Raw genomic sequence first — 17,437 nt, 5'->3', positions numbered from 1 at the left:
AGCTAGAACCACAGGTGTATGCCACCATGCCCAGCTAATTATTTTGTATTTTTTGTAGAGCCAGGGTTTTGCCACATTGCCCAGGCTGGTCTCAAATTCCTGGGCTCAAGCAATCCTCCCGCCTCAGCCGTCCAAAGTGCTGGGATTACAGGAATGAGCCAATGCTCCCTGCCAATTAGTGGAATTTATTTAAAAAACAAAAAAGTGAGAGCAAGCTTAGAGTCAAGGAATGCCTGTTTTGGAATTCATGATTTCAAAGTGCTTTTGGGACCCTCCGCCAGAAGGAAACAGCAAAACTGGAAATGGGAGAGACTTGGAACCCAAACTGGAAACAGACACAGAGAATTGGAAGTCAAGACACATGATGTGACTCCCAAACAAGAAAGCACAGGCATGCTAAAGAAGGAGATTCTAAAGAATCATGGAGAATATTTATATATAAGTGATGGGGAGAAGAAAAAAAAAGAACACATGTAATTGGTGGGGTGGAAATGGGCCCAGAACAACTCCGTCCCCAAAGATTAAAGGAAGAGAGAAGTGGAAAAGGTTAACAGTGTCAATTGCTTCAGAAAGGATAATGTAAACTGAAAGACTAATGAGTCCTTGAATTTAATGAATAGCGGTCCCTGCATATCTCTGAGTGAACAGATGTGGCTCAACAATGGGAAGGAGGAAAAAAAAGGTAGAAGCAAGAGTCATAGATACGTCTTCCAGAAGTTGGACCCTGCATTTCTAACAGCTCTGACAGATCTCTGCAAAAGTGGGCTGCCTGGCCACACAGGTCTATCCCCGGCTTTAATTTCTCTTAAGCAACTCACGCTCCTCTTCTACTCTTTCATTTGGATTTCAAAGCCCCCAGTGTCCAATTGTAGATGTGAATTCATCCTTGGCCATGGGCCTAGCTTTCCAACTGCCTCTTGAGTGTTTCCATCTGGATGTATGCAGTCACCCCCAACTCAAAAAAGCTAAATCTGAACTCATCATCTCATTCTCTGTACCTGTACTTTCTCCTGGGATATATCTACCTACCCAAGTAGTCAACCTGAAGTTCCTCCTAGATTCCATCCTAAGGCTTCTTTTCCACATGCAGATCAACCATTTAAAGCTTTTTTTCTACACATGCAAATCAATCAACAATTTTACCTGCTTAATATTTTTTAAAAGTCAACTTTTGCTCCACATTTCTGTATCATTACAGGATAATCTCTCACTTGGATTGTTGAAAAAAGAATCCTGTGTTCCTTTCTCCAATCACTTCTCTAATATAGCTCCTAATGTGTTCTATCTAAAATACATATCTGACCACATGTCACCCCTGATATAGTTTGGATATCTGTCCCCACCAAAATCTCATGTTGAAATGCAATCCTCAACGCTCAAGGTAGAACCTGGTGGGAGGTGATTTCTCATGAATGATTTACCATCATCATCGTGGTGCTGTCCTCAAGACAGTGAGTGAATTCTAGCAGGATACGGTCATTTAAAAGTATGTAGCACTTCCTCACTGCCCTATCTCTCTCTCTCTCTCTCTCACTTGCTTCTGCTTTTGCCATGTCACATGCCTGCTCCTGCTTTGCCTTGCACGGTGAGTAAAAGTTCCCTGAGGCCTCCCCAGAAGCTGTGCGATGTCAGTGCCATGCTTGTACAGCCTGTAGAATTGTGAGCCAACTAAACCTCTTTTCTTTATAAATTACCCAGTCTCAAGTATTTCATTATACCAACACAAGAACACCCAAATATAACCCCCTGTTAAAATCTCTTAGTAGTCTCCCTTCACAAAAAGGCCAAGACTTGAGCATGCTACAAAAGGTCCAACAAAACCTATTCCCTAATTCTACCTTCAATCTCAACTTTCTGTTCCAGAAATGTCCAATACAGCTATTTCTTAGCTATTTATTCATGCTGGACCCAATGTATTAGCAACTCTACATAACAACTTTTTCGTTTAACCTTCCCCCATCATCCTGAACTTGGCTCTTATTCACCTTTTAATACTCAGCTGGAAAACCTTCCCTAAGTCTCTCCTCACTCCTAGCTTTGGTAAGTACTCCTTACAGGAACTCCCATAAATATCCTGTGACTATTATTGGATTTATCTGTGTCTTCTATCAAACTATAGCCTTCTTGAGAACTAGGAAGTCATCCCTTTCAGCTTTCTATTACTAGAGCCTAGATCAGTGCTTGACACATAGCAGGCTCCAAAAAATTTTTTCTGGAATAAATGAGCAACTAAGTAAATCAGATGTAAGAGCTAAAACGGTTATCTTCTATTTCAGCACTATTTATTATCATTATTTATATGCCTAAAGCTAATGGTAAAAATTTCCTCAACTAATATTCATAATCCAAGAAACTGAGATTACATACAGGCAGTCTGTGCATATGTCAAAAGGCCCACCAAACCATGACCAACATAGGATCTAGAATACCAGAACCTATAGTTGTTTCAAGATGCCAAAGAATCCTCATCAGAGTGGATCTGTTTGAAAAATTCTCCTAGCAGTTTAATTACAGAAAGTGTAAATTCTCCTAGCAGTTTAATTACGGAAATCCCTCAAGACATGAACTTTTTACCTGTGACCAGACTGAATTCTAGACCACAGGGACAGCTTATTCACGTAACATGGTGATTTAGGAGATGAAGTAAGTGAAGGGTGCCCTCCGAAAATTGTTTTTCAGAATGTGAGTTCACCAAGGGCAGAGACAGGGTTTTAACATCTTTGTGCCTTCACGAAACTCAGCTTACAAACGTTTACTGAATGAATGAGTACATCTAAAAGTGATCATGGGTCTATTAGAATATCCAATACCAAAGATGGCCCTGACTAGCAGCTTAAAACTTAGAAGTGAGTTATAAAAGAAGCATGTCTTCTTCACCTCTTCTTGTCAAAACATCCCATCCCTTTACTCTTGACAAATATATTCAACAGAGTTAATCATTTTTAATTCCTAGCATGCATCATGGTCCTAATTTAATGATAATACTTGTTTGTAGTGCTATTTTGGAACAAAGCTGTTAATTACAGTATTCATATGGGTACCTTATATTGTTTTGAATGAATTTCAAGGAAATTAAAACATGAAAGAAGGATCTGTGAGAAGAGAATACCTGTTGGGAACAAAAGACAGCAAAGTCTATAAACTTCCAGGCATTTGTCCAATTCATAAAAGTTTCCTGACTTAACACCACCCCAGAGATCAGTGCAAGTCTGGAAGGCTGACATTGTCAGTCAATGTGATCCCCATTGCTGGTTCCACACCCAGGCCTTGAGACTGGTCCCAAAATCCTGTTTTCTGCACCCCTTATGGGGCTAAAATCTTGTTTTATCCACTAATTTCCCTGGAAGGGGATCATGAGGAGTGTTATTATGGCCTAGTAGTATCAGACTGTTGACAACACAGTTAACAGTTCTTTGAATAATAATGCTAATAACAACATGCTATTGGCCAAACGTATTTCAAATGAAATGAACAAATTGGGTGCCCCAAAATTACATTTACGATACATCAGAATATAAGTAGAAGATAATATGTTACAGGTAGAAAGACTGACTTTTTGTTGTAGTCTCATGGGTTTATATTATTGTTAAAAGTAATTATACAATGTTAATAAACATGAGAGAAATGAAGGCCACCTAATCCTCATAAAAACTTATCCTTGATACATTCTGAAATCTTCTGAGAGAAAAATACGTGCATTATCAGCAACAACTTTAATTGTACATTTAATTTTTTAAATTACACTGTGACTTAATTAGAGTTCATTCTCCTTTGAGATCTCTTTCCTCTTCATATTTCTTTAACTGTCTTAGGACTGTAAGAGTCTTCTTCTGCAGCAATTACTAAACAGGTTTTTCCACTTTAAAATTTATCCATGTATCTGTTTAATTAAAAAAGCATCATATTCTTTTGGGTTTTTTCTTTTCTTGCTCTAGTTATATACAAATTACTTTTATATGGAATATAATCTGTTTACTAGATCTAACTTAAGATGTGTTATTTCTATTTTATGTATTTTCTATACTTAAAATAACTAACTTCCTAATTAATTGTAATATATGCAATCAATAATTATTTTAAACGATATGTATTTCCTACTAAAATAATGACCTTAATGTCACAGTATCTCCTCTACCCCACCACATATCTTGTCCTTGAATATACAATATATTGGGAACTAAAAACTTAATTAAGATAGATTTGTTCTTGTACCTGTGGAAAAAGAGAAAGAAAAAAAAAAAAAAAAACAGGAGTGAAAATGCACATTGGAAAAAAGGAAGCAACCCTGAGGAGGCTGCATGGATCTGGGGATGCTGACCTGGCCCACGACATCCCCCTAGTGTCCAGTGAAGGGCTGGATAAACTCTTCAGCCCGGGAAAGAAGCAGTGCCCTCCACCCTCTTGACCTCCTGGCTTGACTTCCTTCCCTGCTCTCACCCTATGCTTCCCACCCCTTCACAGGCCTTCTCTCTGCCTGACATTAACCTGCCACATTTCACTCAGGTATGACTTAGCTTTCCTTAGCTTTCCAGAGTTGTCAATCTCAGGCAATACCTAACTGTAAGCTTGCCCATCAGGGTACCTGTTTCCTGTGTCAACAGCACAATGACAATTTTTGACTCTGTAAATAATATGCAATTAACTTCTGAAAGACAGTTGTCTAACTGATAATCCTGTGTTTATTTTCTAGCTATAGCAGTAATAACCTACTAGTATTAACCTGAGAAATGGAATCATATAATAGATTTATGAAATGAAAATTTTAAACTCAAAATTATTGGTCACATTAGTTCTCATCCTTTACTTTAGAATTTTAAAATAAGTTTTAGATTATAAAAATAGATTAAAAACTCTCTGCCACTGTATGACTGAGAGTCACATAGTTAGGCAGTTTTGACACTGAGCCTGTATTTCTGAAAGAGCAGGTGGACTTTTTGAGAATTGTACTGAGTAATTACTCAAGTTTGTGTCTCTATGAATCATGAAGATATTCAGTAAGAACCCTAATCCTGGTCCTTAGAACTGCTGAATATGATGGTAGCATCCCTTCTTCCCTTCCAGCTGTCCATTCTTTAACAAATATTTATTGAGTACCAACTTTGGGCCAGGTAATATTCTAGGTGCTGGGAATACAGCAATGAGTAAAACAGACAAAAACACCTGTTCTTGTGGAGCTTAATTCAAATGCAGGAAAAAACAGTGAACAATATAAGTAAGTATATAGATAAATAAGTGGCCAAAATAATGAGTTTTGTTTGGGGATGGGGGGGGCATTGGAATGCAGGTCACAAGCCATAAGAGCAATGTCAAACCTGTTAAAAAACATCAGGAAAGCCAGGCGCAGTGGCTCACACCTGTACTCCCAGCACTTTGGGAGGCTGAGGCAGGCGGATCACCTGAGGTCAGGAGTTCAAGACAAGGCTGGTCAACATGGCGAAACCCCATCTCTACTAAAAATACAAAAATTTGCGTCTGTAGTCCTAGCTGGTGGCAGACGCCTGTAGTCTCAGCTACTCGGGAGGTTGAGGCAGGAGAATTGTTTGAACCCAGGAGACGGCGGTTGCAGTGAGCTGAGATCACGCTACTACACTCCAGCCTACACGATGGAGTGAGGCTCCATCTCAAAAAAAAAAAAAAAAAAAAAAACCGGGAAAAAATAAAAGAATGTACTGTGGAGAAATAGAGTCAAAACTACCTCTGGAGGCAGAAGTATACTTTTCACATCATTTGTTTCCCTCTCTTAGCTGAAACTATCACAAAAGAGTGAGAAATTGAAAGCCTTTCAGTAAGACTACTGGAAATTTGGATCTTTCCCTCTCTTTTTACCTTGGTCTCTTCTAATTGCCTTTGAAGATTTTTGGGGTCCACCGCAATAGGTTCAGATAAGTGTTTGCTCGCTGTGGCCTCACAGGCCTGGAGTCCAGAAAGAAGTCCACATGAAGCATCTTCATAGTGTTGATATTTATCCACCAGATCTTTAAGATTATTTCCAAGAACATTGCACTAACAATCAAAAGAGAAAAGCGGTAGGAGATTAAAACCCACTATTTTCATATGCATCAAATGATCTTAGGACCTATAAAATCTGTAACTTGGAAAAAAAACAGACTCCACCAAAGTTAATAAAAGCTCTGCAAGGCTAATATTTTCTCCTTTATATGAAGAGGTACGCTATAAGAAGCCAAAAAGTAACATAAAATAAAGAGACAGTTCTGGATTTATACCAATTCAAAAACATATTTATAAGAGCTGAGTCTTAACATAGAATAAAGGATAAAGATATCAATCATCAGAGGAAGGAGATTTTGATACACCATGTGTATAGACATGGATTTGATAGAAGGGTTTTAAAGGTGCTTAATAAATTTCTATATGTTGCACAAGATTAATTAACAAAAGGAAGACAGAGTCTATATTAGAATGGAGCAAAGTCCAAGAGCCAATGATGGTCTTTCACTGCATAAAAATCATTTATGCAACTTGGCAAGTCTGTTCAGATTATATTACAAACCAGAAAATATTTTCTTAGATTTTTTTTTTTCAAAAAAAAACCTTTCACTTTATCACAAAAATAAAAGCAGCAAAACAGTCTTTTATTCATTAAGTATTAAAATAATATTATCAATACTGATCAAATATACAAGAAACACCTGCAGTGAGATGAAACCAGTTCCCAAGCTTGAGAGGCTGCAAGCATCTGTTTTCGCTTAGAGTCAATGCACAACCGCCATCTTGTGGTCACATTGGATATTAGAGTATTTGGGAGCTGGGACTTCTGGAAACCATGCTCTCAAAACTAAAGTAATTTTAAGTTTCTAATCTTCAAATACATTGTTCAGAAGTAAAGCAGGTGAATATGATAGAGAGAAGGCCAGGCACCATGGCCCACGACTGTAATCCCAGCACTTTGGGAGGCCGAGGTGAGCGGATCATGAGGTCAGGAAATCGAGACCATCCTGACTAACACGGTGAAACCCCATCTCTACTAAAAATAAAAAAATAAAAAAATTAGCCAGGCATGGGGGTACGTGCCTGTAGTCCCAGCTACTCGGGAGGCTGAGGCAGGAGAATTGCTTGAACCCAGGAGGCAGAGGATGCAGTGAGCCAAGATCACGCCACTGTACTCCAGCCTGGGTGACAGAGTGAGACTCCTTCTCAAAACAAAAAAATAGAAGTAGGCTAAAACTGCCTTTTCCTCCTGTTTTGGATTTTAGGTTTCTTGCCTCTTAGTCCAAAACTATAACTGAAAACTATAATTGCAGATTTACTTTTCCCTTAAAAAATCAAAATAACATTACCTTAGAGTAGAGAGACCTGAACCGATCAGTAGCATGATCCAACTTGTGCTGCACTTCTCTGTGGGTTGCAGAAGTATCAACCTTGCCACCATCTCTCTTGCTGCAAGATTTGGCAGCTTCTAACACTCTGTTTCCAGAAATTGTGATGTATCTCAAGTCACCTTTGTGAGAAATAACGTCTTCTGAGAAACTCTTCTGCCTCTTCAATTTGGTCATTAAACCATTGAGGTCATCTGCACCTGCCTCCAGGTTTTCAAGTTCTTGTTCTGACTGCTGTAGCCAGTGCTCAAACTCGGTATAGTCAGCATCAAACTTTTCTAGTTCTTCCTGCAGAGAGTGAGTTAACTTCATTTTCTTCTCTGACTCAGCCAGTGCAGTTTCATAATGAGCTTTCAGTTCTTTCATGTTCTTTTGCAGTTTCTCTTTTTCTTCAGGAGAGAGATACTGACCCTGTTTCTCAAGCAACACTTGTGCAGACTGAGTGGCTATGATGACTGCTTGGTGCTGAGAGATGATCTTCTCATGTTGGGCCTATGTGAAAACAAATTGATCATAATCTTCAAGCAGTAACAGGATTACACCAAGGCTGCAGGGAGCTCCTTGCCACCTCAAGACTGACAGGTTTCAATGATCTACTGGGCTACAACTTGCTTCTCATTCCCCTTTTCAAGCTATACCATACTCCCTTTTATTGGTGAATTTCAGAATAACAAGGCATTTTGAGCATGCTAATCTTATTTTAAAGGACATTTCCAATCTTCTCTATGTACTTAATCAGATAGGACAGACACCATTTTTCAGAAGTTTGGAAAAATGAATTTCTATTCCAATTCTAAAATAAGTGTCTATAATCTGATCTCATTTTATTCCCTGCTTTCTCACAACTACCAAAGAAAAATGTCTTTACCTAATTTTGGGGCAAACAAATACAATATTTTTTATTACAAAATGATTCTAGAAAAACTTTTAAATAGGGAAAAAGAATCCGTAACTTTAAATAGGGAAAAAGAATCTGTAAGCTTTAAAAAGGTTTCAAAAATAACTAAGCTAGAATACTGTACATTCAGAGAAGCCAATGGACATTAGAGAAGCAGATATAATAAAAAGAGAATCCTGGAGCTACTCAGCTTCACTGGGCCTCAGTTTCCTGCATGTGAAAGTGGAGACAATAACTCCTACACATCACAGGTTGCTCTTAAGGAGTACATGAGATCACACATGTAGAGCACTCCCTGCAGAGCTGGGCATGTGCCAGAAATTCAAATCCACTCTGAAGGCAGGAAGGTAGGGCTCCCAGGCAGGCGTGCTGCAGGCAGGTCACAGGTATGAAGAGCTACTGATCCCCTCAGTCTTCAGGGCAGCAGGGAGGCATCAGGCAGGTGAAGTCCCTTTCCCTCCAGCCATAAGCACCTTCTTCCATTCACCCCAATATGCCATACAAGTGTGGCAAAAAGGACACCAATCCTTTGGGAGGGCAATTTCCCACATTTCTTATACTGGCTTACATGGAGCCAAATGACCCGCTCCCATTACCTCAGAGCCCCTTTTATTACCTCCAGATTCTTTGCTACTCCCACCCTTACCTCCATCCCCACCCTGGTAAACACTTTAGGACCTTTTTCTCCCGTTGTTCTTTGTCTAGTTACAGCTCTTTCATCAGATTATCTGCTTGGCTAATTGCGCCCATCTCCATTGAGTCCTATTCAAATCCTGAAAACTGGTCCCCCACCTCACACTCAACCACCCTTACCTAACTCCTTTTCTCCCTTAGTAGTCACTGCCTTCTAACCTACCATATAACTTAGTTATTGTCTGCTGTAACATTGTCACCAACCAGTGTGCAAGGGGGGACGCAGGGAATTTATTTTGCTCACTGTAGAATCCCAAGTACTGAGAACAGTGCTGGCACACAGGAGCTGAGTGAAAATAACTCTGTGCTGTGAAAAGGACTTCTTTAGAAGGACTGCTATGGGGCAGCCATTCACTTGTAAGTCTGATACCAATTAGTCAGCTCAGAACTGGCTCATTAACACTGGTATCCTCACTGTCTATAACAGTGTCCGCCACCTAGTGGGCACATAGTAAATATTTTTAACTAACTTCTTTCCCATAGACTTGTGTTTTTGGTATTTGAAATACATTCATATGCTACCCCCCACCTCCAAGAAGGGCTTTGCACAAAATAGGATGGACAGACATGTACAACACCATATAAACGATCAGATCTGTCCCCTTCCTCTTATAGATGAGGAATCTCAGGCTGAAGGAGGAGAATGGCTTGGCCCAGGACATATAGGACAACTACTGAAAGCTAGAAATTCCTGGCTCAGGCGCTTGGGCCTTCTCTCCACGCTACCAGATTAGGACTTTTCTTTTTTTTTTTTTTTTTTTTGAGACGGAGTCTTGCTCTGTCGCCAGGCTGGAGTGCAGTGGCATGATCTTGGCTCACTGCAACCTCCGCTTCTGGGTTCCAGTGATTCTCCTGCCTCAGCCCCCTGAGTAGCTGGGATTACAGGCTGCACCACCACACCCAGCTAATTTTTGTATTTTTAGTAGAGACAGGGTTTCACCATGTTTGCCAGGATGGTCTCAATCTGACCTCATCATCCACCTGCCTCAGCCTCCCAAAGTGCTGGTATTACAGGTGTAAGCCACCACACCCGGCCCAGATTAGGACTTTCTAAAGCACAGATTCCCATATTCTTTGAGGTAAAATGATCAGATAGGAAATGCCACACTGTGCCTAAAACCAAGGACTTTCCTGTGCAATATCTTTAAGTCTACCCACCAGTATTTCTCACTATTTTGGTCAACTTACTAACCTTTCCTGACTTCTTTGTAACTGACTCATAATGTTCCTTTATGAATTCACTAGATTTTTTCATTTTAAGAGACTTTGTTTTTCATAATAAGGTCCTATAGTAGTCCCTTAAAATTGTGAACAGTAAATACTCCCATTCTTCTTCTGGTTTAATTTGTATTTTCTATAAGAACCTCACAAGGAGTATCCTATTCCAAAGATTCCAAATATGAAGAGTGGGAGGAAAATAAACAGAGCTGCAAAAGTTTCTGAGGTCCAGTCATCTAACTGTCAAAAGCCAAATACTGAAATAAAATGACTGACACTTTATAAATGGTTCTACAGAAGTCACCTTTGCTCCTATAGTAGCATTAACGTTAGCTTTAATTTATGTCATGGAGTAAACTGGTAGAAGGGCTTTTATATCTCTTCTCAACAACAGCCTTAACTGAATAGATGAGCTGAGCTCAGAAAGAACTTAAGTGAGCTCAACTTAGGCCGGGCACAGTGGCTCATGCCTGTAATCTCACCACTTTGGGAGGACGTGGGCAGACTGCTTGAGCCCAGGACGTCGAGAGCAGCCTGGGCAACATAGTGAGACCTCATCACTACAAAAAATATAAAAATTGGCCAGGCATAGCAGCACAGACCTGTAGTCCCAGCTACTCAGGAGGCTGAGGTGGGAGGATCAACTGGGCCAGGGAGTTTGAGGCTGCAGTGAGCCATGCTTGTTTCACTGTACTCTAACCTGGGTGACAGGGTGAGATCTTATCTCAAAAAAAAAAAAAAAAAAGATTGTTCTCTTAGAACACAGATTCAGATTTAGCAGAGTGAGCATATGGCCTAGTTTTAAATCCAAATTCCAGCCCTTTCTAGATGTGTAACTTCAGAAAGCTACTTTAATACTGTCAGTCACAGTTTCCTTATCTGTAAGATGAAAATAAAAACCCCAAAGAGTACCTGGGAAGACGAAATGAGTTAAAATGGAAAGAACTTAGAAGAATGCCCACTTTAATTGTTCTATAAATGTTAACTATTATTATTTTTTATTAAATCTTTATAATAATTCTACTTCACTTACATGGAGAATGCCAACTCTACCGTTTATTTCTCATTATTTTTTGACTTGCTTAGAACTCTCATAATAATTTATATCTCACATGATGAACTCAGAAAAAAACCTCTTTCATTATTAAGGTTTGAAAAGAATGCATGTGCTAGGTTATTTCTCTCTTTACCGACCTGGAAATAGAACTGAACGATATCATATGTTTACAACAACATACCTTAATTTTCTGATATTGCTGATTCAGATTCTCCTGAGTGGGTCCAACTTGCCCATCAACATCAGTCTCCAATAGGTTACCATTAACTTCATCCTCTTCTCCAATTGCTGACTTGCCATCACCTTCTTGAAAATGGGTCCCGTTCTGTTCGATTGCCTGTTTGTGTTTCATCCCTGCCCTGTCTGAGTCTTTGTCAACATTTGACAACCAGTCCAAAAGATTTTCTATTTTGGTTTTGCTCTCTTCCAGCTGCTTCACCGCTGCAACCTGGGGAGGGAAAGTTCACAGAAGGAATTCAGAACGTGGGCCAAGGCATAGTTTTAAGACATTCCAAAAGTAAATACTTGAAACATTTTAAATTAGAATGAGGGTACTAAAAACTGACACACATTGAAAACTTAACACACTGAAATTAAACCTTAGAGCAACAGGCAGTTACTTTGAAGTTTCCCCTGTTCTTAAAAATACATTCCAAAATTTTAACTATAATTGATGAGTGATCACACATTTCACAGGAAGAACGTTTCACAACCTCACTTAAATATTAAGAAAAAGTTAAGCAAAGCCAACTCTTCAAACCTTTTGTAGTACTTGGTCAATTATGTACCTGGAAATCCAGAATCCTATAATAATCCTTAGTGATAATCCTTATTTACTACTACTGGATATCACTTAATAATAAATCAAGTAGCTGTTAAGCTAATCATTTTTGACATAGCAATAGTGCACCACATATTTGAATAAGGACCTTTTCAGTTTCTTCCTTGATTGCTGTTGTCACAACTTTATCCAGCTCCTTTTTAGACTGTTCTGCTTTTAAATTAAGCTGTTCACACTTTATCTTAGCTTCATTAAGTTTCTGTTCAATCAAAGCCTTATCTTCCCGTGACAGCTTTTCACCATTCTCTTTTAAGAAGTTCTCTGTGTTTTTCACTACTTCAGCCAATGCCTGTGCACTTCCTTGCATATCTTTCTGTAATTCCTTATAACACAAAAGAAAAAAGTATATTTGATTAAATTATTACCTATTTAGTTCTTCCAGAGTTGTAATTCTAAAAGACAAGGTGAGTAGAGAGTCTAGTACATGTAGTCTGAATAAACACATTCAGTATGTTAATTTGAGTTGATTTATTTCAATAACAATACTTACTATAATTTGAAACTCAAACAATATTAAAGAAAAGCATGGATTTTCATGTTTAACAAAAGAATGCAGTCAGTGAAACACTGACAATGCATTAAGAATTCAGTATATGATCTATACAAATTTGTACACACCAGATTTTTTATTATATAAGCACATGTACAAAGGCTTGTAAATATATGGTAATATTTATTGTTTCTACACTTTCATTTTTTAATGTGTTTATTGCTCAGGATAAAAATGAACTAATTTTCCTAGCGAACTAAGACACTTCCCTTTTCTAAACACCACAATCTGTAACATGTAATGTTTGCTTCTTCGCCTGGCTGCTAGGTACCTCAAGATTAAGATCTCTCCTCAGTAGTTATAGCTTTCCTACATCTAGATTTTTCCATGTAGTTTTTCCTCTTCTTTTCCTCCTTTATCATGCATTTTCATTCTCTATATTATACTGTTTTGAGTTTTAATATTTTTTCATACTTTATTTTAATCCTCTTCAAATTTGTCTTAAATAGTATTTGAATTGAAAGAAATCCTATTAATTGAGCCATGACTATGTGACCTTAACTGTGCTAGTGACTTAACACATAATATTTACTTAACTTTTATAATAATGTAACAATGAAAGTGTGACCTATTAAGAAACTGAGGCTCTGAGAGACTGTTATAAAGCTAACTAATGTATAGAGTCTGGAATCTGAACCAGGAGCTATCTACTTACAATGAAAATGTTCTCTCTCCTGACACCAAAATAAAGATATCTTTATCTGTTGTTACTGTTATTTTTCCCTTTCCTTCAATAAAAAGGAACAAATTACGAGAAAGATAGAGTAAGAAGGAGCTAAGAAAGAGAAAGAACCCAAACTGATGGCTATTTCTTCTCATTTGCAAGTCATAATTAGGTTGGCCTTAAATGGATTCAAATTCTAATTCATCACACAAGGTATTTTCATTATCAAATCCCCTTTAATATTTCCTCCACTCAATATCTTTTACCAAAAAAAGTCAAAAAAATCACCTAGCTTGCTTGAAGTTGGAAATCTAACTTTTAGTATAAAGCTTAAAGATCAAGCCCAGGGTGTCTTGTGTATGCCTTGCTTCTAAAAAGCTAAAATTACTGGTATTTTCAATAATCTTCACTGACTTCCAAATGATAGTAATCGAACATAACATCAACATAGAGCTGCTGACAGAAAACCAAATTCTACCTCTTGCTTGGACTGATATTTCTTTAACTCAACTGTGCCATCTCCAATCATGAAGGCTTCTTGGTGACCAATTAGGCGGTTTTCAGTTTGGGTAAGAAGATCACATATCCCTTGGAGCTTCTCTTTATACTCCTGCTGACGCTCTGCTACAATCTAAAGTGAAGAAAACCCAAAACATCTGAAATGTGTGGTGGTCACAAAATCGCTATTGTGATAGCTTCTTACTAGAATACATTTTCCAAGTTTTGTCTAATAAGCTTTTATAAGTATGCTGTAAACATGATAGCAGTAGGGCACAAACTGAGCAAGGTGAGACAGAAAATATGAGCATATTCCATATACAAGGAAAGTGATCATGTTTAGATGAAACTGCTCAACAGAATACTGGCCATGCATATTTGTAAGAGATGGAACTTCTGATCAACAGGAAGAAACATTCCATTTTCTTAAGCTCTTGAAACCTGCGAACATAGAATTAATTCTGCAAAAGGACATCAAAAGAGAAGTTAGTTGTGATTTGTAAGTTAACATATTTGATATGTGTATATAGGTTATCATGCTAGAGACAATGTCTAATGCTTCAAGAAATAATAAAAGGAACAGTGCATGCAATATTTTTACTTAATCACTATGTCTAAGTGCATTCTCACCTCTTTGCTCATTATTGCTATTAGATATAGTACTCACATAATTCATTAAATATTCTAAAAGATTAAGAAGTCAACACTAATTACTTGCACCTTTCATTTACCTACTATATATACACTAATTATTCATCTTATAGCCATAGATCATGTTTACTAAGAGCCTAACACAGGCTAGGCAAGATACTAAGTGTTTTACATACATTCTTTTTATCAATGGTCACAACACTAGCAGGTAAGCACTATCGTTATTTCCAGTCTACCAATGATTAAACTGAGGCTAAATGACTTGCCCTAGTTCACAGAATGAATGAGTCGCACAGCTGGGATGTGAAATCAGTCAATCTAGCTCCAGAGCCCAGAATTGTTGTGCTGTATTGCTTCCCAGAAGAAAACGAAACTCTTAATTAATCTTCTTTAGCCATATGTTCATCAATGTGTTAAATTTCTAAGTGCATTCAAATTTCCTAGTCTTGGGACAGGGGGCAATCAAGACTTTCACTTGAAGTTAAGTATTTTGGGGAGTCAAAAAATTAAAATCAACTAAATTATAGCATCATTAGTGAAAACAATATTGTTATACACTGTAGGATTTGTATGTACACTGTATCTTATCCACTAATGCCTTTCCAGAAGATCTTTCCTGTCACACTATACTCCTTGGGTATCTACATTATGGTTTCACACTAAAAACAAAGAATGCCAACTCCACGGAGAAAGGCAAACCTTCTGATCATCAAGATCTTGTTCTAGATGTAACTGAGTCTCTAAACGTTCCACCTGGGTAGTCACTGACTCCTGTACATCAAGAAAACACTTCTGAGTTGTATTTAAGAGCCTCAGCAGTTGTTTGCTTTGATTGGGAGACAGATCCTGTGCATATTCAGAAATGAAGAACTGCACATCGAAGGCAGTAGTGTCCAGCTGCATTTTGGTATGTCCAAGGTCTTTTAATACATTCTGTTAAAAAAGTGGTAAAAGTTATCAGTAGAAAGCTAAGCCATGATAAAATTTGTATTAACAATAACATTTATATTTTGTAAATATACTTCTCACATCAGGGAATGCAAGTTTTATGAATTTTTTTGCTATTCATCAAAAATCTATTTATCATCCAGTAATAAATGATAAATTAATTATTTAAATACCATGGTAGTTAGTATTATATAAAAAGATAAATAACCCCTCTAAAAATGGTTTCTCTTTACCTGTCACATTGCACTTAAAATATAACTGACAAAAGGAAAAGACCTAACTTAGGCATATTTAGCACACTGAAGAGAAACATCTACCTTAAAATATTACTTGCTAACATTTACAACATCCATGTAATTGTGATAAGATATAAATAATACTATGGGGGATTTGAAATATGAATGAAATATGCCAGAATTTCAGTTTTCTGACTCTCAGGCCAGGAGCCTAATCATTGTTCATGAGGAATGCTGTTCAAATTAAGAATTTGGGAAAAAAAAAGAAAAAAAGGATGCCAAAAGTGACTAACATATAAATACAGTCATGAGCTACATACAACAGGTCACATATAAAATGGTGGTCCCATAAGATTACAATGCCTTATTTTTCCTGTACTTTTTTTATGTTTAGATACACAAATACCACTGTGTTACAACTGTCTACAGTAGTCAGTATAGTAACATGCTGTACAGGTTTGTAGCCTCAGAGCAACAGGTACATCATACAGTCTAGGTATGTAGTAAGGGATGCCATCTAGGTCTGTGTAAGTACACTCTGTTGTCTGCAAAACACAAAATCACCTAACAATGCATTTCTCAGAATGTATCTTCATCATTAAGTGAGGCATGACTGTACTACATATACTATTATGTATTTACATGACGGTTTTTATATGGCTAATTCATATTATTATATATTTATGTGACTAATGCATAAATAAATATATAAATAAAAATCTCAACATGTCAGTGGTGTAAGAGTTTGATAAGGCATTTGGGATAGCATCAGAATGGTACCCTTAAGGATTTTTATAGTTGTGTCAACTATGAATAAAGACATCTCTAGAGACAAAGGAAATAATCCTTTATAGCCTTAGCAAAGTCGTATTTTCTAAACACTTGTTATATTAAAGCCACAGGCTTTAAAATATATTTTGTCATCTTTGTTTTGATACTTGCCTTGAGAAATTCCAAACGTTTCTTTACATATTCAGAATCTTGAACATTCACAATCTCAATATCCTTCACAGATCTGCTCTTCTCTGATATCCAATCTGAGAATGACTTAAGTTTCTGCAGAAATTCTTCATGGGAAACTGCTAGTTTAGACTAGAAAAAAAAAATTGTGCATTCAGTTGTCTTTCCCCAAAATGTCAAATTCTTACAAATAATGACTCTGGTTTACGGGTTTAACACTCCAAAAATAAAATACTCCATCTTATGACTAAATCCTCAAATAATAAAATTTTCTTCATAAATCAAAATTTTGACATTTTATGCCTACCATTTCGGAGTCAATTGCAAGCATGATCTGTTTCATTCTTTCTGAAGCCACGTTGCTGAGGGAAGAGAAGGCGGTCTTCAAACTCTGGTGGCTAATACTCAGTTCTTCAAGATGTCCTCTGGGAAAGTCACTGGGAAGAGACTTTAAAAACTCTTCGGCCAACTTCATATCTTTTCTTAAAATAACAGCAATTGGAGCTAATCCCAATTCAAATGTCTGCAAAGAAATATATCCCGGACCTATTTACTATTTAGTGAAAAACACAAATATAAACATGAAACATAAAAGTGTTCTGCTTCTTTTTCCCAGTCATACATCAGCTGACTACCATCCATAAAAAGGCAGGAGAAAATTCTTACCTCCAACTGTCTAAGTTGATTCTTCAAAGCTTCCAGGTTGTTATCCAGAGATTCCTGGTTGTCTAAGGGGGGTTTCATATCTTGAAGCAATGTCAAATACTCATGCATTTTTTCAGTGTGCTGTAAACACTGCTGTAATTCACTGGAAAACTAAAAACAAGGTTGGACACTTAAATTCAACAACCTTTATGCAGATTTTTAAAGCAAATTGTATGGGATT

At 37.4% G+C, this 17,437-nt stretch overlaps 1 protein-coding gene across 16 annotated transcripts in view; it reads right to left on the bottom strand.

Annotated features, from left to right (window-relative positions):
- Positions 1–17,437, bottom strand: part of DST (dystonin) — a 385,237-nt gene that overhangs the window by 121,619 nt on the left and 246,181 nt on the right. For 11 of the 16 annotated variants that reach the window (XM_030928388.1, XM_030928387.1, XM_030928389.1 and 8 more), the window contains 9 exons: positions 17,218–17,367; positions 16,859–17,074; positions 16,534–16,683; positions 15,107–15,340; positions 13,737–13,889; positions 12,133–12,366; positions 11,385–11,651; positions 7,299–7,829; positions 5,827–6,003 (listed from right to left, as the gene is read on the bottom strand). In XM_030928388.1, coding sequence (XP_030784248.1) covers positions 5,827–6,003; positions 7,299–7,829; positions 11,385–11,651; positions 12,133–12,366; positions 13,737–13,889; positions 15,107–15,340; positions 16,534–16,683; positions 16,859–17,074; positions 17,218–17,367 — 2,112 coding nt within the window. The remainder of the gene's footprint in view (positions 1–5,826; positions 6,004–7,298; positions 7,830–11,384; positions 11,652–12,132; positions 12,367–13,736; positions 13,890–15,106; positions 15,341–16,533; positions 16,684–16,858; positions 17,075–17,217; positions 17,368–17,437) is intronic. The other 5 variants (XM_010387943.2, XM_030928393.1, XM_010387944.2 and 2 more) reach the window with 1 other exon arrangement.

Source organism: Rhinopithecus roxellana, chromosome 4 (genome assembly GCF_007565055.1).
Source record: "Rhinopithecus roxellana isolate Shanxi Qingling chromosome 4, ASM756505v1, whole genome shotgun sequence".
NCBI lineage: Eukaryota > Metazoa > Chordata > Mammalia > Primates > Cercopithecidae > Rhinopithecus > Rhinopithecus roxellana.
This window is presented reverse-complemented; position numbering and strand designations above follow the sequence as displayed.